The 22,498-nt window shown below is 40.5% G+C and overlaps 3 protein-coding genes across 3 annotated transcripts; 2 read left to right on the forward strand and 1 right to left on the reverse strand.

Moving 5' to 3' along the window:
• Nucleotides 1-1,167: 1,167 nt before the first annotated feature.
• LOC116249535 (protein CROWDED NUCLEI 4-like) lies at nt 1,168-9,365 on the forward strand. Its single transcript, XM_031622652.2, has 7 exons — nt 1,168-1,749; nt 2,314-2,523; nt 5,054-5,307; nt 5,543-5,813; nt 5,936-6,019; nt 6,133-8,436; nt 8,685-9,365. The coding sequence occupies exons 1-7, from the start codon at nt 1,480-1,482 to the stop codon at nt 8,757-8,759; spliced, it is 3,468 nt and encodes a 1,155-aa protein (XP_031478512.1). The 5' UTR covers nt 1,168-1,479; the 3' UTR covers nt 8,760-9,365.
• A 6,680-nt stretch (nt 9,366-16,045) lies between these two features.
• On the forward strand, nt 16,046-17,665 carry LOC116249537 (xyloglucan endotransglucosylase/hydrolase 2-like). Its single transcript, XM_031622654.2, has 4 exons — nt 16,046-16,304; nt 16,462-16,562; nt 16,655-16,848; nt 16,998-17,665. Exons 1-4 carry the CDS (start codon nt 16,139-16,141, stop codon nt 17,407-17,409), a joined length of 873 nt encoding a protein of 290 aa, XP_031478514.2. The 5' UTR covers nt 16,046-16,138; the 3' UTR covers nt 17,410-17,665.
• Nucleotides 17,666-20,608: 2,943 nt separating this feature from the next.
• LOC116249539 (xyloglucan endotransglucosylase/hydrolase protein 15-like) lies at nt 20,609-22,101 on the reverse strand. The gene is made up of 4 exons (XM_031622655.2): nt 21,799-22,101; nt 21,603-21,703; nt 21,326-21,519; nt 20,609-21,198 (listed from the first exon to the last, which is right to left on the reverse strand). Exons 1-4 carry the CDS (start codon nt 21,962-21,964, stop codon nt 20,772-20,774), a joined length of 888 nt encoding a protein of 295 aa, XP_031478515.1. The 5' UTR covers nt 21,965-22,101; the 3' UTR covers nt 20,609-20,771.
• Nucleotides 22,102-22,498: the final 397 nt, after the last annotated feature.

The raw sequence follows: 22,498 nt of genomic DNA on the forward strand, positions 1-22,498 counted from the left end.
TGGTGTGAGTGGTATTAGTATTAGTGACGTGAAGTTGTATTTGTGGAAGTACATCTTCCAATGTAAATAACATTTTAAACTAATTATCTTATAAGATTGTTTGAAACGAGGACTTAACTTCTTTCAAAATTTGTTTGAGAACCATTCTCACGATCTTTTTCCTTTTGGAATATGAAATATTTTAAAACATTTGTTCTGCATCCTGTCTTGGTGAATGTTTTAAAGATATCATGATACTAATACCATTTTGAAGCCAACAACGGTATTGGTTAATTATTACCAATTCTGACATTATTTGAAATGCTATTGCTATGTTTATGAGTTGTACAATTTCAACTCACAGTAAGTCAACCATATTTCAGCTGAAATAATTTTGTAAAGCCAACACCAAAACCCATTTTTTGGTCATCCAAACAAGAACCAGGTTTTTAATAGTGAAAACTTTCGGTTTTTGACATCAAAACCAGGTTTTTATCAAACTAATTTATTCAATGGGTGCATCCAAAGGCGCCCTCAAAGGTGAAAGCAAGAAGAAACCAGATTTGGAGAGAGATTATCACGAAAAAACGAATCCACAGTGAAGATTTTCATTATCAAGAAGATGACCGTTGCAAGAAACAAATAAGGAAGCTAAAAATTCTTGTACTTACCTGCTTTTATAATCATCATCTCCTTTCCTTTTCTTTCCTCTATTTTTTCAAAACAGTGCACTCAAAGGGTGCATGGATTAGTGGGTTTTTCTAATGGTTGCTCATTTTATCTTTGTAAGTTCAAATTGGAGATGACGTATGCATGCTTTATTACTTGCTAGTTAGGAGAAGAGAAGTACATTGACCGGTCGGACTCGAACCAATTATCAGATCTTGATCCCATTGAACCGGGTCGTAGATCCTAAATGGAAGCGGTTTGGATCTAAACCTAGAAAACAAACATGAGTACCAAGGGCCAGACAAGAAGCCAAACTGAAGAAGAAGAAGTTAAGTCTGAGACCAGAGATAGATCCAGATCCAAAATGGGCGAGATATTTCAAATTTCGTATCGTACTGAGATCCAGCCCGAGCTGATCGCAGGCAGGTGCTTTTGACAATTGACCAAGTGGTGAATTTCAAACCGAGCAAAGGTAAGAGGGAAAAGAAAAAGTGAAAAAGTTAGAGACGGAACAACCCAAGATTCCCGGCTTGCTTGCTTTTCTCGCCCCTTCGTTTCCCCTTTTCCGCTCGTCTTGCTTTCCCATGTAACAGTGGTGAGAGGGAGGGAAGAGCACGCGGGACCGAAGGCGAAGAGCTCACGAGGAAATCCGCATCCGAGGAGTGACCAACAAACGGGACTCCACTGGCGGCGTCAAGCTTCTTGCTCATCTTGTAACGCGTCGGCCGGAAAGTTCGAGCCGTCCATGACCGAGGTTAAGGAAGTTTTGGAAGATCATCCCGACGGGGTTCTTGCTGCAATCTAGATTTTGGGTTTCGCTATCTCCTCAGCATGCTCTCCAGTTCGCAGAAGGAGAGAAGCCGCGACCGGTCCGCCGCTTCTTATCCTCTCTCCGCGTCGCCCGGTGACGGTCCCCTCAGAACCCCCTGGTTGACGTCTAGGGTTTCCGATGTGGTGTGTACTCCCACGCCGGGAGCTGCCAGCCGTCTTGCCGAGGAGGACTTGTGGAAGCGCCCGAGGGAGGTCGGAATCGACGAGGAGAACCTCCGCCAGAAGGACAAGGCCGCGCTTATCTCTTACATTACCAAACTTGAAACAGAAGTAATTCCCCTCCTCTTCCTGCTTTACTCCGTGTTATTTGCTCGGTTTTTCTGTTTGGTGCTTTTTTTATTTTCTAGGTTTGTGTGCGAGTGGCATCATCTTGCCGTTGCAATATGTTTTGTCTTGGTTGGGATCTGGTTCCTTGTTTGGTAGTTCTAAGGAGACCTGTTGGTAGGCATTTGTAGAATTTATGCTGAAATTGATAGTTGAATTTTGCGAAGGTCGCTATTGGGTTTATTTTTTTCGGGTTGGAATTAGAAATTGAGATGAGCCCGTGGGCAAGGAGTTCCCTTGAGATATACATCTGTACATTGGTGTCACTTGGGGGCACCGGACTCGTGGTCTGTGTCTGTTGCTTGGGAAATCTAGTGAGGCCGATCTGGACGCACTTTCAATGCATTCTGATATTTGCATGTTTCTCCGTTTTATTTTCCATGCTTAGTATCGCTGCCACGATGAAGGGCTAGTTTTGCATCTGATGGTGGTCACGTTGTCTGCTTTGAGTTTTGATAGTTGGCACCCGCTCGCACGTTTTTCATTTATACTTGAACATTCTCTATGCAGCTCTATGAGTGCCAGCACCAGATGGGGCTTTTGCTTTTAGAGAAAAAAGAATGGGCATCCAAACACGAGAAAGTTAAGGCTGATGCTGAATTGGCTGAGGAGAAGTACAAGCGCGAACGAGCTACACATCTGCGGTCTTTAGCTGAAGCTGAAAAGTGGGAGCTGAGCCTTAAGACTTCATTGGGAGTAGCGAAAGAGTGCATCACAAGTGTAAGCTCGCATTTTTAACTTTTATGGTAGCTCTTTGGCCATCCGTGGGTGCTATTATTTTCCGTAGATAGTGTTATTGCCAATAGTTAATTTCTATGGGGCCTGGTATATGCCATTTGTATGTGATATCCAGGTGAAAATTAAAGTTCCCTTGTTCACGGCAGGTTTATGTTATGATCTTGTCATGACTTGTCAGGAATGCTGTGTTAAGGTGTACAATGTTAAAACTTTGGGTTAAGGAAACATTTAAGAATAACAGCAGTGGCGCGTAAGTAAACAAGAAGATAGTTTATGTTTTTTATAACCCGGAAGGGCTAAAGCCTGAAGGAGTTGGGATAGCATCAATTCCAATCGTCACATCCTCTGTTACCACTCTGGAGTTGTGGATGATGGCTAAAACCATGAATAACTTGCTTATATGTAATTGTCTAATCTGATACTTCTTGTGTCAAGAGATGTTTCTCAAAAAAAGAAAGTTTCCCTTCATTTTCCTGTAGATGAAGTTAACTTAGCCAGTATGTTTGATCTCTATACCAGTGTTGTACATGTTTTGTGGTATCACATGATACTTTATAATATGCAATATAAGAAAATGTGTAAAGGTGCACCATTGTGGTCAGTTACGCTGTTCCAGGGTGTAATGTACTCATATCACACTCTTGTACAATATTGTCCATTATGGTGCCATATTGTACATTTTGTTACGAGGTGGCCAGTGTTGAATGGTCTGGTTTCTGCAGGGTACCAAACATTTTCAATTTTCATTTTAGGTTTAAACCTTTTCACGTAACTCTTAAACTCTCTTAGGAGTTGTACGTGTGGGAAATCTTGTTGTTTAAGGAAAAAAACAACAGCTTGATGCCATATCTTTTCACATGAGGTTGACTTTGCATCGAGGGAGCCATTTGGTGTTGGAGCTTATTTTTACTCTGAATGCTAGAAATTGGCATTATTTAATATAAATTTCTTGTTTTTGTTTCTTTTCAATGTACCTTGATTTTATGTTAGCTTTTGCTTAGAATACCATAGGTATTTTTTTTCTGTTGTTAATCTTTGACTTGAATTTGATAATGGCTGGGTTCTTTGCAAGATACTATGATCCAATGTTGTTGGATATGTTCAAATATATGATGTGCCCAGAGAAAATTATAACATGTTCTTTTTATGGCATACAACTGAAGATTGGACTTCATAGGTTTGAGATTTATGTCATTGACTGACAAGATCTTGGTTTGTTCTGCATCATCATGCACTGACAATGCATCCCAGTGCATGTGAACAGACCATAAAGGGCTTCATGGTGTTTCACTTGGAGAAGTTCATAGGTTTGCAATTGAGAACCCAAATTCACATGGTCGAGATATTGTTCCACTTCCTGACCCTAAAGATCAAGACCAATTGTGTGATTACTGATTAGATAGTCACTGGTGTTAAGGCACACCCAAATTCACATTCTTTTTTAGATTAGATTTTTATGATTCTATCTTTGTCTAAGACTAAAATGGCCAAAGCGTTACGTTACATACGACAAAGTAAAACAGGAATGTACATGTGTCATTTTATGCCCTTTTCTCAGAATGTTTAAATTTCAAATTCACTTTAAGGACGAATTTTTTAGAACATTTTTGCATAAATTTAGTGTTATTAGTAATACATACATAAGAGTCAGCAAAAAAATCTTTTGAAAATTTAATTTTCACTTTGATAAAAGTACAAAATTTTATTATTGACTTTGAAAGTCTATATCTACTCTATATCTTATCAGTTGCTTTAAAAGTTGGAACAAAAGAAAGGATATATTTCTAATTTTGGTACATAAAGTAGAAAATTAGTTTTGTCGTCTCATTACGAAAAACTTAGCAGGGATAGATCTAAATAAATGTTACGAGTATAAAACAAATATGACAAACTTTAACTACTATTTTTTATTTTATGAAAATGTGACACTCAGGTTTTTTCTGTATGCAATATAGAATATCAAGAAATTTATTTTATTTGTTGATAATCCAAAAATTACAATATGATACTTCAAATTTTTTCTTAATTTTAACCCAGAAAACTATGACCTTTTTGTTTTTACTTTGAAATTTGATTGGAAGTTTTTGCCCCGTTAAATAAAATGTCTGGCGTCACCAAATACTTTTAAGTGTTCTAAGGAAAAAAGATTAACTGCACAGATGAAAGTCTGATGTCTAGGTTGTGTTTTATGAGTCAAAAAAGCTGAGGCTGTTAATTTGAAGTGCTTAAGTTCCTCACTGGTTCTCCTCTTGATCTGATAGGTTTGAACATTTGACATCTATCTATAAAGTTGGATTTGTGAAACAATTTAAAAATAGAAAAAGGAAAAAATAAATGGTTTATCTGGACAGTCGGATTGAAGACTTCTATGTGTGTGCTTGCTTGCAATCTCTTCATAGCACCATATTAAGCTGCATTTCCTGGCAAGTTATTATTCTGCACATGCACCTGTAATTTTCTTAAGAATGATTTTTAACTGGTGATGTTGTTTGAATTTAAAACTTTTGTGCAGCTAGAGAAGGCATTACGGGAAATGCAATCGGATCTTGCTGAAATCAAGACTACAACTGAAACTAAACTTGCAGAGGCACGAAGATTGAAAGAAAATGCTCAAAACCTATCCTTAACTGCTGAATCAAGATTGCATGCTGCTGAAGCTTTGGAAGCTGAAGCTAGTGGACACCGTTCTGTTGCCGAAAGAACGTTGCAGGAAATAGAAGCCCGTGAAGATGCACTTAGGCGGAAACATATGTCATTTGATTCTGAGTATGTTTGTTTTCACTGGGACCATCAAAAACATATCTTTTTTTTTTTTGTGAAGTTTTTTTATTGCTCTTTATTGTAAAATTTTGAAGCATTTGTGAATGTTAATCTAAAATTAGTAAGTGTTTATTCTGTCCTGTATGCATATTATGTGGTTTCAATTGCCGCGTTTTAACTTATGTGTTTCTGTGATAGATAAACTTTAGGCCTATAATTGTGTATCCTACTTGTTGTGTAGGTTTGAGGCTAAGGAGGAGGAGTTACGTATTGAAAAACAAAGGCTTCAAGGACTTCAAACTGTTCTGCAAGTGGGGCAGGAAAGGCTTCTTGAGGGGCAGACCTTGCTAAGTGAAAGAGATAAAGTAATTTCTGAAAAGTTTGAGGAGTTGAGGCAGCTTGAGAAGCAGCTGGAGGCAACAAAGGAAACAATTAAAAAGGATCTCTTAGTTGTGGAGGAGGAGAAAGCCAATTTGAGCTCAAAGTTGGCTGCATTAGCAACTAGAGAGGAGGTGATCTACCTGATTATGAATGCAACCTTGATTTAACAATATTGAATGTTCTCTCAGTTTTTTTTGCTTTGATTATTTCTGTTGGATCGTTTGTGACAAGTTATTGATTGATTTTCCCAAAGGCTGCAATTCAAAAGGAGCTGCTCAACCAAAAAAAAGAGCAGGAGTTACTTATTTTTCAAGAGAACATTGCAACCAAGGAACGTGTAAGTATTTATTTATTTATTTTGTAAAAATCTGTTTCTCTTAGCATTTGTTTGGCCATTTAAATTTCCTCTAATGATAAAAATTATGTTGAAAAATTTTGTGATTGCTTTAGGATGAACTTAAAAGGCTTACGGATGAACATCAACTTACTCTTCAATTGAGAAGGAAGGAATTTGAATCTGAGCTTGATCATAAGCGGAAGTTGATGGAGGATGAATTGGCAGTTCTACAGCGATCTCTTCAGCAGAGGGAGGCAGATGTAAAACACAGGGAGGAGCTGATGCATGGAAGGGAACAGGAATTGGAAATGGACAAGCAAGAACTGCAAAGAAACGAGAAGGAAATGGAGGAAATGCTAAGAACTCTTGATGAAAGAGAAAGGGTCCTGAAGTCTGCTGAAGAAAAAATAGAAATGGAGAAGAAATCCATGCAGGAAGAGAGAGAGGAGCTTAAACACACTAAACTAGAGCTTGACAGATTAAAAGAACTACTGGAAAATGAAAAGAAACAAATTCTTTCTGAGCAAAAGGCGGTTGAGATGAAAAAAAGTGAAAGACAGGGATTTGTGGTTCTTGAGATAAAGCTTAAGGAAGAAATTGACTACTTCCGAGCTCAGAAGAGGGAACTTATAGCTGAAGCAGATGAACTGAAATCACAAAAGTTGAAGCTTGAAAGCGAATGGGAACTATTTGATGAAAAGAGAGGAGAGCTGCAAAGAGAGATTGAACAAGTTGCTGAAGAGAGAAAAGCCATAACCAGGCTTTTGAAAGAGGAGAAAGGTAGGCTTAAGATGGAAAAGGAGGCACTTCAGGATCAGTTCAAACATGATTCGGATGTGCTTTTTAACGAACGTAATGAATTTATGAGCAAGATGGCTCGTGATCATTCTGAATGGTTCAGCAGAAACCAAAGAGAACGAGAAGACATAGCTAAGGACTTTGAGGTTCAGAAAAGAGAATTGGAGAACAATATCAAGAAGAGGCATGAGGAAATAGAAAGGTTCTTCAAAGAGAGACAGGAATTATTTCAACAAGAAAAGGCTAGAGATATCTCTCAAATCAATTCTCAAAGGGAATTAGCCCTTAAAGAGCTGGAAGAAGTTGCTCTCGAAAGGAAAAGGCTTGAGACTGAGAGGCAGGAAATTGTTCTTGATCGTGAGCAAAGAGAGCGAGAATGGTCTGCAATAAGGAATGACATTGAAGAACTTCAGGTCCAGCATGATAAGCTGAAAAAGCAACGAGAATTGTTGCATAAAGATAGAGAGGAGATACAGAATCAGATTCAGATACTTCGAAGACTAGAGGGCTTGCATGAAGCTGCAGAAAATATGCTGCTTCCTGGTTCATGTTCTCAGGGGTTGGCTCCTAATACACTGAAGATGGTGGTTAGTAATGAACAAAATGCTACAGATGTTGGTGAAATTAGGGAGGAAGCTGATGCTAATGATAAGTCGATAGCAAAGCAAGATCCAGGTAGTGCTTCACCCAACAGCACCTTGTCATGGTTTAGGCGTTGTGCTGAAAAATTATTCAAGCTCACTCCTGAAAAGTCAGTTCAGGTAAGGCATGAAACAGATCAAAATACGAGAACCATAGCTAAGCCTTCCAAGCTGTTTGTTTTGCAAGAGACTGGAATTCCAGATTCAGATATGTTGGATATGAATTCACCAAATGCCAAGATGGTTTGCACGTCAAAAATGGGTGCATTTATGGGAGATTCCTTTGTTTCAGAAAAGGAAAACAATGAAACTGGGCAAGCAATTCTTGAGACATTTCACAGTCAATCAATGAGGTCAAGTCAAGAAGAGTTAAAAGTGATTCATGAAGTGCCATCGGCAAGAGAACTTGGTAGTAGCTCTCACGGACTGTCACCTGAGTTCAGCCTGAAGGAAATAGATGTAGCGCATTGCACCAAAGTTGCTGTTGTTGATGTGAAGGAGAAAAGAGCGGAATTGACTGATGATGTACCAAATGGGTCTCTTGTGGGTAGAAAGAGGCCTCAACAGGCTTTGTCTAGTCGTGCTAAGAAGCCAAAGCGTACTGGTAGGAAAAATAAAAGAAAACGTCTTCTGAACGATACTGCTGAAAGCACAAAAGAAAACACAAGCATGGTCAATGAAGCTGGGAACATTCTTCTCGATCAGCCTTCAGTAGTTGGGCTTGCAGAATCAAGTGGTTTAGTGCAAGGAGTTCCCTTAGCTGAAGAACACAATTTGGGGACATCAGAAGATGATAAGTTGACCAATTTGCAGAAGTTTGAAGTCATGCAGAACAATGATAGCATTCTGTGTGGACAATCATCTAAAGATATCCTTGTTTTATCCTCTTCCTGCAAGTGGCAAGAGGCAGCAGAGTCAGGTGAGGTGCAGGAGAAATCATGTTTATGCCCTGCAGGACCATCAGATGAGCTTACAACGGTAAGCTTCTTTGATTACCTTGCTTACATGGTTTATTTAATAAATCATTATCCTCAACCATTAACCTCATTCATGTTTGTGCTATCCTGTCTGTTGGCACTTCATGAGTTTTTTTTTTTTTTTAAAAAAGACCTTCTCTTGCTATTCTTGTATTTATGTTCATAGCATATGTCTATAGACTATATGTACAAGCTTTTGTTGGTTATCGTCTGTTTCCTGAAAATTTGTGCTGATTCTTTCATTTTCAGTCCACAATTCATCGTGATGGAAAGGAAAACTTGTTGGCTTCTAAGAGCAGTGATACTATTGAAGCGACCACGTGATGGTGAATGTGAACCTATGAGCTTGTAAATCTGGATTGCAGTCCATGTTTCTCAAGTAGAAAAATGAAGAAAAGTATCGGTAGTATAACCCTCTGAAGTGAGTATGCTCCTTTGTGTGTGATAATATCCGTACCAATCTTAAGTTGCTAGCCTTAAAGGACCTCCAGTTTGCAGTTCTTCAGTTCCTTGTGATTTGTTTGCGCATGAGCTTCTTGGTGCGAACTATGAATCTCTTGGTGCAACAGGCATTGGGCTGGCTTATTTTATTGGACTTGCTGTAAATCTCCTAGCTGATATTTTTTGGCTGATGCATAGTGTAGAGTTCGCTTTTCATGTTCGAATTTGTAAATTTCCCAGATTCCAACTAACATCTAATAGTTAGTACATATATTGGGGCGTGTAAAAGGGAGGTAGTCATGTGAGTGATGGTAGATTGTGCAGGTCTGTTGTCTTACAGTACAAGCCGAAAGTGTGTAACTTGAACCATGTTTTTTTCTTTCTACAAGAGTTATACTGGATTACTTGTCTGTGTTAGTATGAGACAATCAAATTATGCTTCGGAAATTTGTTGAAGAGAGAAGAAATGGCCTGAATGGGTTTATCTTTGTTGTTTTGAGCATGGGTTATTCGGCTGGTTAAAATGGTAACAGCAGATGGAATGATGTGGCGTGTTACATTTCGCCTGCCATCCAGCGAGTCGGTACACTTCAGGAAATTCTGACACGGCGGTCTGAATCCTGACCAACTGTTGGATTCTGCTTGTCGACAAGTTTCTCGTTCACACATTCCCAGACGGTTGGCTGCCAATGTACACTGAACTTAATAAATCGATTTAAGAAAGTCGGCCTGAATAATCGTATCAAATTTGTGGCGAATTGGTTCACTGGCTGACAGGGCTGGACTTTCATTTTTTTTTGTTATTATTTTTTATGTTTTATCCGTTTATCTTTGATTTAAAAACATGAATGCAATTATTAATTTTACCAGTTCACACCCATTCTGAATTGACTGACTTGAATCTTCAAATTAGTCAGGTTAGAACCTGAAATGATGACATTTAGATAGATGATTCACTGTTTCCCCTTTTCTCATGTAGTTCAGATCTTGGCGCTATATTGGATGTACATGCTGTAACCGTAGTCTCTTACGGCAGGCATGCGTGCACCAAACTGATGTGTGATGGCCGTCATCTCCACATTAGTTATCTCCAACTTTCCGATGGATTCTGATTTGAGCTATTGTCAAAATTAACTTTCGTGGACAGCTTTCTTCTACCTCCTATCTGGAGTTGATCCCGTTCAAAGAATTTTCTACTTTATAGTAGAAGGACTAGCTGACACTTGATCCACAGTTTTACCTGGCACCTTGCATGTTTTCCTTTTACCACCTTCTCTGTATCTACTGTAATTGTTTCATTCAACATTTGTAACTTTATGATGTCCACTAGCAACAGTTACATGTTCCGGCATATTGATAAATGAAATACACTGCGGTGAATAAGTGGAACTTCCAACCCATCAGAAGTTTTCATTAACCATTTAATTAATGGACGAGATATTGATGCTAATTTCTTTATCACAATCTTTTTTAATATACATGAAATTAAATTAACTCACACTTATACTCTTCATTTGATTTCATCTTGTGAAGAAATGTATGAAGTGATATTGACAGTGCTAGAGAGCAAAAATGGAGGAGGTCAATACTTCCACACCCAGGACACAATTTTTAGCATAAATTGATAATTGTTTGAGCGCAAACCCATCTTGCCTATAAAAGAGAGAGAGAGGAACAACATGAACATATTGGCAACTGGCTTATGCAAAATGCCTGAACGCATCTGCTGGATTCTTCATTGGTTCCTCTATTGCCCTTCAGCCTAGGGATCATGCAAGTGATTGGCCTACAAAGATGCATAGTGAGTTTCTCCTTGTTCAATGTCGACGATTTCCAGGAATCCATACTCGAGGAGGTGGGAGATTCTCGAACCCAAAATTCATTGGATGCCTTAGAAGAAAGCACGCAGTTTCTGGGAAGAAATTTATATCAGAATCCATAAATGGATCTTTATTCAGAAACTGAATGTCATAAATCAGCATTGCAGGTCCTGTAAAACCGTTTGCTGCAGCATCTCGATGATCTTCCTAGTTCAATTTTCAGGTCCCATAAGTTCTAAATGATGCCAGCGAGTGGAGCCACATGTAGAATGCAGACTTGTCCTAACCTAGATTCGAAATCTTTGGACTTGAGGTGCCGGTTTCCTATGCTTATGCCTCACAATAAATGGGGAATGGTGTTTTTTATGGGAGGTGGAGTTATATATGAGTTTTTGCTTGAGAGAAGTAAATTCTTGCCTGCCAATCTCCCATTGGAAATGATTTCTTGCTAAGTGTTTCTCTGGTAATTTTGGAAGATATAACCATCAATTTCGCATCCATACCACTTACCGATATGCATAATTTTATGGCTGGAGATAGATACAGTACACGAGACATAGAGAAAATAAGACATCACTTCAATGGGACCTACCACATTGAAAGAACAAGCGAAATAGCAAGCAGAAAGACTGTGCTATAAAGTTGATCGATCATATCCAAGATGCAGAGGCAAAGGCTGGACAGGCATGGGTTGGATCAACCTTGACCTGGCATGAAGACTGAATTGAAGAGTGGGTCCGGCTTCTGATGCTAGATTTGGAGGAGATATGAAATTAAAGCAGAAGCCCACATCCAGATACATGCTGTGTGTCTTCATCATAGTTTTGTTCTAGCCATTGAAGTCCTCACGTGAAAGGCGTTAACACATTCAGATGAAAATCCAACACTGGCCCAGTCCTGAGCACACCCATTTATTCGGCTCAGGCCTGAATTTTGACTTTACGTGTCGATCTTCTGTCTGCTGCCAATAATGTTACTCCTTAGTAACTGGGGGAAATGAAAGTCTAATTTGCTAAAACGCTTCAGTTTTGGATCCAATGTACTAATACCACATTCTACTATTTGAAAGATGATTCAAACCATGGGTATATGAATCTTAAATTATGGACCTGAGTTGGCCTAATCATCTATACGAGACTAAGTCGTATGCATATGTTGATAGTATGGGTCAGAACAGACCTGTCTGGATCCAACTTGACTAGAACCATCAAATCCATCAGATTTGGATAAGAATTGGAAGGAGCTCCGATCCATTCGCATATGCCCATCAAAGTTGTAGAAGCTGGCCATCCGGAAAAGCGACTAGGAAAAGTTCCATGGTTCACGATCGAAACCGCAGAGGCCAAACACTAGAAACCATTAAACGTCAGCAGCAAAATCTCACGAGAAGTTTCAAAATTCGAAGAACTTTTTAGTGATTCCATCGGCAAAATTCAACCGAAAAAACAAAAAGGATCTTTTAAAAAGATAGGGAAAGTAGAAAGAATAAAGAATGAGGTCTCGTGAAGCTTAAGCTTTTTAGGACGAACCCCCATGACAGAACAGGTGAACTAAAGTTTTCGCTTCCTTTTCTTAACAGGAAAAGGAATTGGTGAAACGATTATTATGCTACTTTCAGTAAGGTCGCTCTTCTCGTTAATATTCTTTTATACCATAAGCAGTTTGCGAATGAAGATATTCCATGATATTGTTAGGTTGGTAATTGATATGAAGGTGGTTCCTTTCTGTTCTTTCATCCGTGACTGTGAATATGTAGGAGAGCCGTTGTTCTTAAGTGTAGGCTCCAGCCTGATCCGGATCTCCGGAACGAACGTAAGCAGATCTCAAATTTTGAAATTTGAACCCTACATGTATCCTTGGAAGGCAAGTCCTTGTGTTTTGGAGTTACTTGGGATTTGCCTATAAGCGTATGCTTTTCGAAATCTAGGTTGTGGAATCGCAGTCGCAGTCCATCTGAAAGAATCTTATCATGCGTACGTAGGCGGTGGGGTCGGTGGGCTACTTCTCTTCTTATTGATTGTCTTAATTTCAAAGATCTGATTTCAGAGAATCCACAATACGAGATGTAAATCCAGCTGATTGAGACTGCTCTCTCTCTCTCTCTCTCTATATATATATATATATATATATATATATATATATATATAACAACAAAAACCATTTTAAAGTGCTTATTTTGCAATCTAACCCTGCTGATATCATTTTAGAAATAGGTTAATGGAAAACATATATTAAGTTTATCTTTTTTTAGACTTTAGTAGTGTTTTTACAATAAGCAAAAACGAAATGTGCCCAAAGCATTAACATTTTGATAATAAAAACATCTAATAGTGACAGAGAGGCAGGTATATGACAGATAACGCAACTCAGACTAAAATACTACAATTTTTAAAACAGGTTATTTGAAGTATTCTCTGTATAATTTAACTTTACAGATATGAGCTTAAGAGTATTTTGATAATATTAAACGTATATTAAGTTAACGATTTCTTATAAATCTGTTTGTTTAATTATAATGGTCTCTTATAACATTCACTTGTTTATTTGCTTAACATGTTGACATGTCCGTCTACGAGTAACTCTTCAAGAGTCTAAACCATTTGGCCCCTTCTGCGCCTCATCCATGAAGAACATGGAAGAGCCCTTGTTTCCAAGTTGGCAACTGCTGCATCTTTCAATAGATTCAAACTCATTTAAACAGTGATGACGTTGATCAAATTAAGCAGACTTGAATTGTAATATTGTTGGTTAAACATTTTTGCTCAAAAAGCATTCATGTATTCAATTCAACCAAAGAATTACACCTTCGTTAATCTTTCATGAAATCTCTCTCTGTGTGTGTCTCTCTCTGTGTCTGTTCATCACTGAGATCAGTATCCAAAAAATGCTTCTTCCAATTAATGGTATGCTGCTCAACCTAGAAATTTAGGCCACAGCTGGCTCGGATTTAGCTTTCAAACCTAATTGAGATCACGGGTGAGCAGAATAAAATGAAGAGCTATTCTATCATCTCTCGTGTTGCTAAGTCGCTGGTAGAAGCAAAATGGGGGTGCATTTGGATACTATATTTCTTTTCCTTGTGGGCCAAAGCTAAACACTAACCAAATAAGGCCTATGATTCGACCACACCTAGAGCCTATCTCTTAGTTTTATTTGGTGTCTGGACTCTTATGAGACTGTGCCAATCAAACCATTCGGGTCAATGAATCGCATTTTCTATCAACGCCAGTTTGAAACTGGGAATGAGATACTACTGATAATTATTAAGAAGGGTATAATTTACTGCTCCGCGTGGCTACATTAATGGTAGTTCATCTCTCCTGCAATCATCCACTGTATTAGTTCAGCAACGTGAATCCTCGCGTCATCGAGAAACATTCATTTCTTTGTCAGCATTTCAGTCTGTGTTTTAAGTTTGTTCTACTCACTCAGAGAGATAAGGCTGCCTTAGTACTGCTCAATGCAAGGAGTTCATCTGAAGTCTTAAATTTACAAAATCCACTCAAAAATTCACATCTGTGACTGCTTCAATTTCATGGGACTGCATGTACCAACCCATCAGAGTTAATGATCTATAAATATTGGCCTAGAAACAGTGGTTTCTCATTAAAGAGAAATATCAAAAACCCATATGTTCTTGTAATGAGAGGATGAAGGGGAAGAAGCTGGCCGGGTGCCTTTCAGATCTAACAGGCCCATTGCCTACCAATTTCCTGTGGCTCGATTACCTAATTGCATCAATGCCCTACGGGTCCTATGCACTAACAATTGCAAAGAACTGTCAATAAAGGGCCGAACGACCCCACCCTTTTGATTTCCTAATGGTAGCTCATAGTTGGGCAGGTCATTGAAAAACGCCTTCACGCCTTTGTTTAAACTGTAGCTCTTTGGAAGCTTGCTTTATAAAAGAAGTAAAAGGAAGAAGTTATGTCTTTTCTTTTTTCCCATGCTTCAATAGCTCCTTGGGCCTACTGCAACCCCTTTTGAAAGAGTATTAAAGATTGCTAGAGGTTGGGAGATCATTTTGATTGAAATTAGTTCGTATGTTTGGTGTCAAATAAATATACTTTTCTAATCTCTAAGTCACGTACATCATCGCTCCTGCATTATTGTCATTGTTAGGGGATATTACATCTTTGTCTTTCTAGCCAGCTTCCCGCTCATCCATACCCATTGTCTAGACGGTGATGAGCCACAGGACTGAGCATAATTCAAAAGCGTGAGATACTTTTGTCCTTTTTAATAACACGAGGTTTGTTCTTTGTCGTAGAGTTGATGTTCTTTTCTACATTTACATAAAAGAATACTTGCCGGCCAAAAACATAGAGACACCCACATCACTTTATTACAAACAACTAGCCGCCTCTCATTCAGCTAAGTTCGAGGCACAAGTTGCAAGATTTTCATTTTCAAAGATTAAAGATCCTAGAGCAAGTGCATGATAATGTATGTCATTTGCTATCGGTGCACCTTCAGCCCAAAGGAGATGAACTCTAGGCACTCCTATACTTGAAAACATTTTGGTAGGGTCGATAATTTTGTGATTGGAGATGAAGGGACTCGAACGAGAGTGAGTTGCCACGGTAGTATATATATATATTCATGTGGGGAGGCGTTTTTTTACTGATAAGAGTATTTTGATCATTATACCATTAAATGCATAATATTTATACACAGAACTGTGCATATAGCCTGCTTCGACACTCCAACTGTTTGATTCGAGTAATGTGGAGCGTCTTGAAGGTCCAAAAATGGAGCCGAGGGCATGGTCCGGAAAACGCGTTATGCGCGTCATGGTGCATGGAGTGCACCAGCTGGAGAGCCTTGTTCGCTTCTGCATGCACGCGACAAAGGCGCACCTCCCCATTATACCTATCCAAGCACCAAATTTTAAAACCCCTTTACGTACGATTTTGCCCTTTTCTCTTTTTCTAATCTTTTCTGTTTCCCCTCTCCTGCTTTTCGTCTCCCGTCGTGAACATTATTACCCTGATAATAATGACTCAAACAGAACAGATCTGAAAGAAACACCTTGTTGAGTCTTAAGGTCAAGCCAACATGCAGGTCCTTGACAGTAAAGTTAAAGGGCAGTAAAAAACCCAAACGTGGCCTGGGGTTATTAGAGGATTTGTTTGTAAATGTTTGCCGCGGATTTTCTGTACCTAGAGCTGCAGAGAAGGGAACGCTGGTTGGTGGGAGAATTAGTGAAGAGCAGCGTGTGGTTTGTCTCCAGTTGTGAGCCAGCTCATTCGTTACAGTGGGTGTGGAATTTCATCCCACCTTCCAATACTGAGCTATGCAGCGCCGACTGGCTCACTCTTACGGCCTCCCACTCTATAAATGAGCAACCTGCTGGCCTTATCCATCATCACTACCACTTGCCTTTTCTCCCTCCCTCCCAACATTCTTTCCCCCAAAGTTCAAACTCTGAGCTCCCCATCAATGGCGTCTCACCTCCCACAGCTGCTTGCCCTGTTAGCCATCAGTATCACCATCTTTAGTGCTGCTGTTGATGCTACTTTCATGCAAAACGTTGATATCACAGGAGGCAAACCGGTCATACGCAACGGTGGAAATGTGGTCGATCTTAAGCTGGACCAATTCTCAGGTACTGGTCAAGGAGAACATTTCTAGCTGTTTTTGGTGATCAACTTACCGGCTTGTTCATTCAATCCCGTAGCAACTTTGCTTTTCCCTCCTTTCTTTCTCCATCTATGTACAAGAATCTTAATAACTGGTGGTGGTGGTGGCGTTTGGTTTTGCAGCTTCTGGTTTCCAATCGAAACAAGAGTTCCTGTTCTCTCGGATCGATATGCAGATCAAGTTGCCTGCTGGTAATTCTGCAGGAACAGTTACAACCTTTTATGTAAGTTCTACCACATGAGTCCCAATAATGACCTCCCCAGAGTTCGCTACTCGACCTATTATTGACTCGGTTTGCGTTTGAAAAATGAGCAGATGTCATCACAAGGCAACACGCACGATGAGATAGACTTGGAATTTCTGGGTAACGAGACAGGCCAACCTTACGTTCTGCACACCAACATCTACGCACAGGGGAAAGGAAACAAAGAAATGCAGTTCTACCTCTGGTTCGACCCTACTGCTTCTTATCACACATATTCCATCCTTTGGAACCCACGCCACATCATGTAAGATCAATAATGCCCACCATCCTCCTTTCTTCTTCTTAGTTTCGTACCTTCTCTTTTCATTTTCACCAAGTTGGTTGTATATCTTACCGCATAGATTTCAATCACCAAAAGGTTGATCAATCCTGTGTTTACTCTGCCTTTTTCAGATTCTACGTGGACAGGAGGCCCATCAGAGTGTTCCCCAACCAGCAGGCCGTTGGCATCCCGTTCCCCTCAAGGCAGCCGATGAGGGTATACGCCAGCATATGGAATGCCGATGACTGGGCAACGCAAGGGGGACGGGTGAAGACCAACTGGGCCAACGCCCCCTTCACTGCCTCTTACACCAACTTCAGGGTCACTCCTTGCCCTTCTTCCGCTAAGTCTCCCCTCTGTGGGCCGCAGCCGCCGGCGCCCGTCTCGACCTCCGCTTCCGGCAGGCAATCGGCTCCTCTAGTGGACCCCTGGACCAGGAGGATGATGAGGCTGCTGCAGCAGAAGTTCATGATCTACAACTACTGCGCCGATGCCAAGCGATTCCCTCAGGGCCTTCCTCTCGAGTGCTTTACCAGGATCTAAAACGCCTCAACTTGTTCCTCTTCCTACTTCATGCTCTTCTGTGAATCACCTGTCCATACTCGTGGGTCGTCTTCTCATTCCATTCATTCTTTTTGCCCCTTTTCTTGTTCCTTCTGCCTTTGTGTTTAAAGAGCTTTCTTCTTACTTATGTTACGTCTGTATAAATATCGAAGTTTTGTCCATGATCACTCTCGGTTTCTGCATGTTGAACTGGAAAATAAATAAAAGGGAAGGGAACAGTGTGTTTTTGCTGTCACACATTTGCTTTCTTTCGCCTCCATCAATTTCAACAGATCATGGTGACGACATCATCCCCGAAGCGACGCCATTGGAACTGCTCTTACAGTTCCCAAAAGCTTACTAGCCTAATTGCGGCCTGGTTGGCAGGCAAAAAAAAGAGTCACGAGCCTATGTCCAGCAGCTTGGACGGGTGAAATTGTTCTACGTGGCTAGCTAGGCCTAGAGCTCAATACCCAGCAAGCTGAGGCCTCATCTCTAATATTGACATGATATGGCTGGTAGACATCTATTATAATTTTGTTTCTGCTGAACAACAGTCCTTGCGAACAGAAGGAAAAAGGAAGTATTCGCCATTGGCGCCAAGGAATAAGGGCCTCAAATTTAAAAGAAGACTAATGTCAATATGCTTTTAGCTTCTATTTCTTCTACTAAACGCAGATAAGAGGCCTGGAATCTTTTTGGGTTGTCCACAAGGATTCTCTTCTAAAAACAAACTCAAGTTTTGAATGAAGAACAAGAAACTCATGTTTGATGAATCAGACACAATAGGTGAAATGAAAATTAGCTTCCAGACGTCAGCGCGAGTATGTAAAATTCTTAAATTGGATTAGAATCTGACGCCGGCTCGATCATTCATCATACTTTTTTCTCCTTTTCAAGTCCTTGAATATCCTTGGCAATTGATAAATTTTGTTTGAGCTCAATGGTGGCCGGTTAGGCCCAGATTCTTAATCGAGATATTTCAGGGAAAAAATAATGTTCAGACAAATTTGCTGTCTTCTGCACACCTATAAAGGGATCGTCGTCTGATCTCTATCCAAAGGGATGGATATTGGACTCTCAAAATAGCTCCAGTAGGTTCCTGTTTGGCTTATTAGCAGCCTCGGTGGCGACTCGAGACCTGAAGGTCCAAACTCAGGTTTAATAATTGGATTTCGATATTTGATTTCCTGATGAACTGATTGAAGCCGACTACATTAATTAACCTCAATGAGTAGAAAAGTCATGATAGGTCCTAAGGTAAGGTTATGAATTCTGGATGCCAGTTACATCTAGCAAGAAGAATCAGATTCAATATTTCATTGTGTTCATCCGATCGAGAATGTTCGAAATTGCGCTAGACATTTGTAGACCCACACTATGATTCTAGCACCCCAACCCCAAACTGGTCGGTCACTAGCTAGCTGTAGCAATGGCCACATCCAGCCGTAGTTGAACCCATTTAGGGCCATGACTAGTGGTAGTTGTATCTGAATTCTTGTTCAAGAATCAGTATGTCCAAAAGAACTCTACCCATCAGCTAAGTAGGTTGGAATAGAACATTCAAATATCAGGAGACTTAAATAGTTGAATAAAGGGTAAATTAAATAATGGAGAAACTTTTTATTTATTAGGAAAGGGACGTGAGTCTGGCGGTTCTTGCACTACCATACAACTAGAAGATCTTGAGAAAATGGTAATGTGCACAGTGCAGGCTTCCGAGATGCTTGAAAAAACTCGGTGACTTTCCTTTGAAGAAATTAAAAGCCTGAATTTTCGGCAATTAGGTTGAGATGGAACTCATGGCCGTAATCGTTTTCTCCCAAGTAGATTTGCTTACGGGCCAAGCGACTTCGATCATGAATTCTTAATCTTCGTAGGAGCTCAAATTTTGTCTGCTTGTTACGAAAATTGGCCTTTAGCAGCTGGCTTCTTCTAATGATCAAAGGAAGGTAATAATGACTTCTGTGAAGGGCATCTGCCAGCCTTTTATTTCCGTGGCAGAGCTCTTGCTGATAAACAAATTTCTTCAACGAGAAGGAGTTGAAACTGATTTGATCTGAGAAGGAAAACAAGCCTGCAGACAATGTTTTGCGACACACTCCTGAAATGTTGTAGCATTCTTTGGGCTCAAGTTTGCATGGATTTTTTTCTTCCATTCCTTCTGCAGAAGACATCAGGATACTGAAAATGACATGTCCCAGTAGCTTCTCTTAATTCTTTGTGTTTTCTCTTCTTCTCTGTTGCCATCGTTCATATATCGCAAAGTGGTAGAACAACTGAACTTTTTACAACCGTAGCATCCACAACCTCTGATCCTTTATCACTTCTCATAGACACAATCTAACTTAATTCTCGTTATAGGTATGAACCTTTTTTGATAAAGAATGAAATCAAAGGTGGAAAACCATAAACTGGGTTCCAAGCCTGTAACAAAGACGGTGCTTTTTCCTTGTAAATATAGTGTATATGTTCATCGAAGGTTAGATGAATCGTAATCTTTCAAACTTCATGTTTCTATCAACATTAAAAGGCTGTGCCCACTTGTTGGTTTACCGAGGTTAAAGGAAATTGGTAAAATCGCAAGCAGAAAGCCCAAAGTATCATAAAGATGGGTTTCAATTTAATTTACTCCGGAGAAGTTATGCAACTTGCCAGTGAGATGCGATCCGGGTCGAATATGATCTGATTGAGTTTATTCTTAATTTTCTCATTTGGGTTTTTTCTTGAGGAATTTTTAAGATAGTTTGGACTCCCCCACTGTATAGTTTATAGGGAGTCCCCTTCGTCCCAAGTATTACTTCGAGCTACGTTCCTCCATTAATACGACAGAGCTTGACTGCTCTGCATTCCTGTTAGTTATTTGTTTTGCCGTGTTTGCAGGGTTCCGAAACAGCTAACTACATTGGAAGAGGGATCGACCTTGGACCAGAAACCAGATCAGTGCAGCCAAAATCAACAAACGCTGCCAAGTCTGCAACTTGGATCATTAACCTCTTGATTTGCGACTTTGTGACCCAGAGTTCCATGATGATTAATATATGCTATGAGGCACAAGTCTTGACAGTTGAATTAAGTTCCATCGAAGGAATAGCATAGAACATTTCCATTTTTGAGCAATTAAAAATTTAAAACTCTGCCATATGGTTTTCCTCCATTAAAATCTGAATTTGGGTTCCCAACTTCCAAGCTACATATCTGAGCGAAGAAATAATCCACCATTTTATTGATCGCTGAATAAATTTGATGCAAAAATGACAAAAGGGTTTCTTGTAACATATGTATGAATCAAATGAAATGAATGAAAAAATGAATCAAAGGAATGGCAACGAAAATGAATCAGAGAGGAGACTCCAAGCGACTCAGTTTGAACACTCGGGAGGAAGTCCCTGAGCGAAGCGGTTTACGTCGGCGCAGTAGTTGTAGATCATGTATTTCCTCTGCAGCAACCGCGTCATCTTCCTGGTCCAATCGTCCACGGTGGGGACTTGCTTTAGTCCCTGCCCGTTGCCGCCACCTGAGGAGGAGGTCGCGGAGACGGGTGCCGATGGCTGCTGACCGCAGAGGGGTGACTTTGAGGAAGAAGGGCAAGGAATGGCCCTGAAGTTGGAGTAGGAGGCAATGAAGGGGGCGTTTGCCCAGTTGGTTTTAACCCGCCCCCCCTGTGTCGCCCAGTCATCGGCATTCCATATGCTGGCATAAACTCTCATCGGTTGGCTCGTGGGGAAGGGAACGCCCACGGCCTGCTTATTAGTGAACACTCTGATAGGCCTCCTGTCCACGTAGAATCTGAAAAAAGAGAGGACAATACAGGTTTTGATCAATTGACTGTTGATTGAGATGTAGGTGGTAAGATGACCAGTTTGGTGGAAATGGAGGGGGAGGATATCTTGGTGCTGGGTATTATTATACTTACATGATGTGCTGTGGGTTCCAGAGGATGGAGTAGGTGTGATAAGCAGCAGTTGGGTCGAACCAAAGGTAGAACTGCATCTCCTTCTTCCCATTTCCCTGTGCATAGACGTTGGTGTGCAGGACATATGGTTGCCCCGTCTCATTTCCGAGGAACTCCAGGTCTATCTCATCGTGTGCGTTGCCTTGCGAGGACATCTGCTCATTGTTGCTAAGAGTCAGTAAAAATTGACCGTGTGTCGTTGAGGAGTAAACGAAAGAGAAGATGGCAAGAGACTTACATAGAAGGTGGTAACCGTGCCTGCAGAGTCACCGGCGGGCAGCTTGATCTGCATGTCAACGCGAGCAAACAAGTATTCCTGCTTCGATTGGAAACCAGATGCTGCAGAAAATACACCAAACACGCGTTAGAGAGGGAGAAGATTGAGAATGGCATCAGAAAAGTGAGAGCAACGATGGGGAACAATCTCCAAGTACCTGAGGATTGCTCGAGTCTAAGATCAACCACATTCCCTCCGTTTCTGATGGTGGGTTTGCCTCCAGTGATTTCAATGTTTTGCATCATGGTCGCAGCTGTAGAGGAGACAGCGATGAAGGCCAAAAGGACGAGGGCGCAGAGCAGACAAGGCTGCGAGGACACCATTGCTGCTAACTATACCAAGCACCAATAAAATAAATGGAGAAGAGAAATAGAACAGAGATTGGAAAAAGGAGGAACTATAGAAGGAAAGGAACCAGACGCTGATCTGAGTTGTGCTGTGGGGAAAGGGGGAGGAGAAGGCTTGTTATTTATAGGGCCGTGGCACAGTGGCAGTGGCGGTGCCGGTGGTAGTGGAAGGGGAAAGGAAGGAGAGCTCTGCACAGTTGGCAAACACTGGAAACACACAACCCTGCTGCTCGTCTTTTCTCTCCATTGTCAGTACCATCATGGCTCCACTTTTAAATAATTATTTGCTAGACAGTTGACATCGCTCTCTTCCTCTTTCTCTTTTATGTGGACAATAGATTCGGATGTAGTGGCAAAGACGCGTCGAGTTGGCCCTGAGTTTCAACAAGTTTTTAATGACTGCCATGCCGCGGCAGGTCTGAAGAAAACAAACATGCCAGCTGTCTCGCTTTTGCCAGCCGGCTCCTCCCATTATTTCTGTGCATTTGTCTAGCCAGGTGGAGAAGAAGT

This window comes from Nymphaea colorata, chromosome 3 (assembly GCF_008831285.2).
Source record: "Nymphaea colorata isolate Beijing-Zhang1983 chromosome 3, ASM883128v2, whole genome shotgun sequence".
In the NCBI taxonomy this organism is placed as follows: domain Eukaryota; kingdom Viridiplantae; phylum Streptophyta; class Magnoliopsida; order Nymphaeales; family Nymphaeaceae; genus Nymphaea; species Nymphaea colorata.

What these genes read in the sequence shown, in the direction of transcription:
- LOC116249535 (XM_031622652.2), top strand. Translation starts at nt 1,480, where the DNA reads ATGCTCTCCAGTTCGCAGAAGGAGAGAAGCCGCGACCGGTCCGCCGCT. An exon ending in CGAAAGAGTGCATCACAAGT is followed by an intron (nt 2,524 to 5,053) that starts GTAAGCTCGCAT and finishes ACTTTTGTGCAG; the next exon opens with CTAGAGAAGGCATTACGGGA. An exon ending in ACATTGCAACCAAGGAACGT is followed by an intron (nt 6,020 to 6,132) that starts GTAAGTATTTAT and finishes TGATTGCTTTAG; the next exon opens with GATGAACTTAAAAGGCTTAC.
- LOC116249539 (XM_031622655.2), bottom strand. Translation starts at nt 21,964, where the DNA reads ATGGTGTCCTCGCAGCCTTGTCTGCTCTGCGCCCTCGTCCTTTTGGCC. An exon ending in GCACGGTTACCACCTTCTAT is followed by an intron (nt 21,520 to 21,602) that starts GTAAGTCTCTTG and finishes AACAATGAGCAG; the next exon opens with ATGTCCTCGCAAGGCAACGC. An exon ending in TGGAACCCACAGCACATCAT is followed by an intron (nt 21,199 to 21,325) that starts GTAAGTATAATA and finishes CTCTTTTTTCAG; the next exon opens with ATTCTACGTGGACAGGAGGC.
- LOC116249537 (XM_031622654.2), top strand. Translation starts at nt 16,139, where the DNA reads ATGGCGTCTCACCTCCCACAGCTGCTTGCCCTGTTAGCCATCAGTATC. An exon ending in TAAGCTGGACCAATTCTCAG is followed by an intron (nt 16,305 to 16,461) that starts GTACTGGTCAAG and finishes TTGGTTTTGCAG; the next exon opens with CTTCTGGTTTCCAATCGAAA. An exon ending in GAACAGTTACAACCTTTTAT is followed by an intron (nt 16,563 to 16,654) that starts GTAAGTTCTACC and finishes AAAAATGAGCAG; the next exon opens with ATGTCATCACAAGGCAACAC.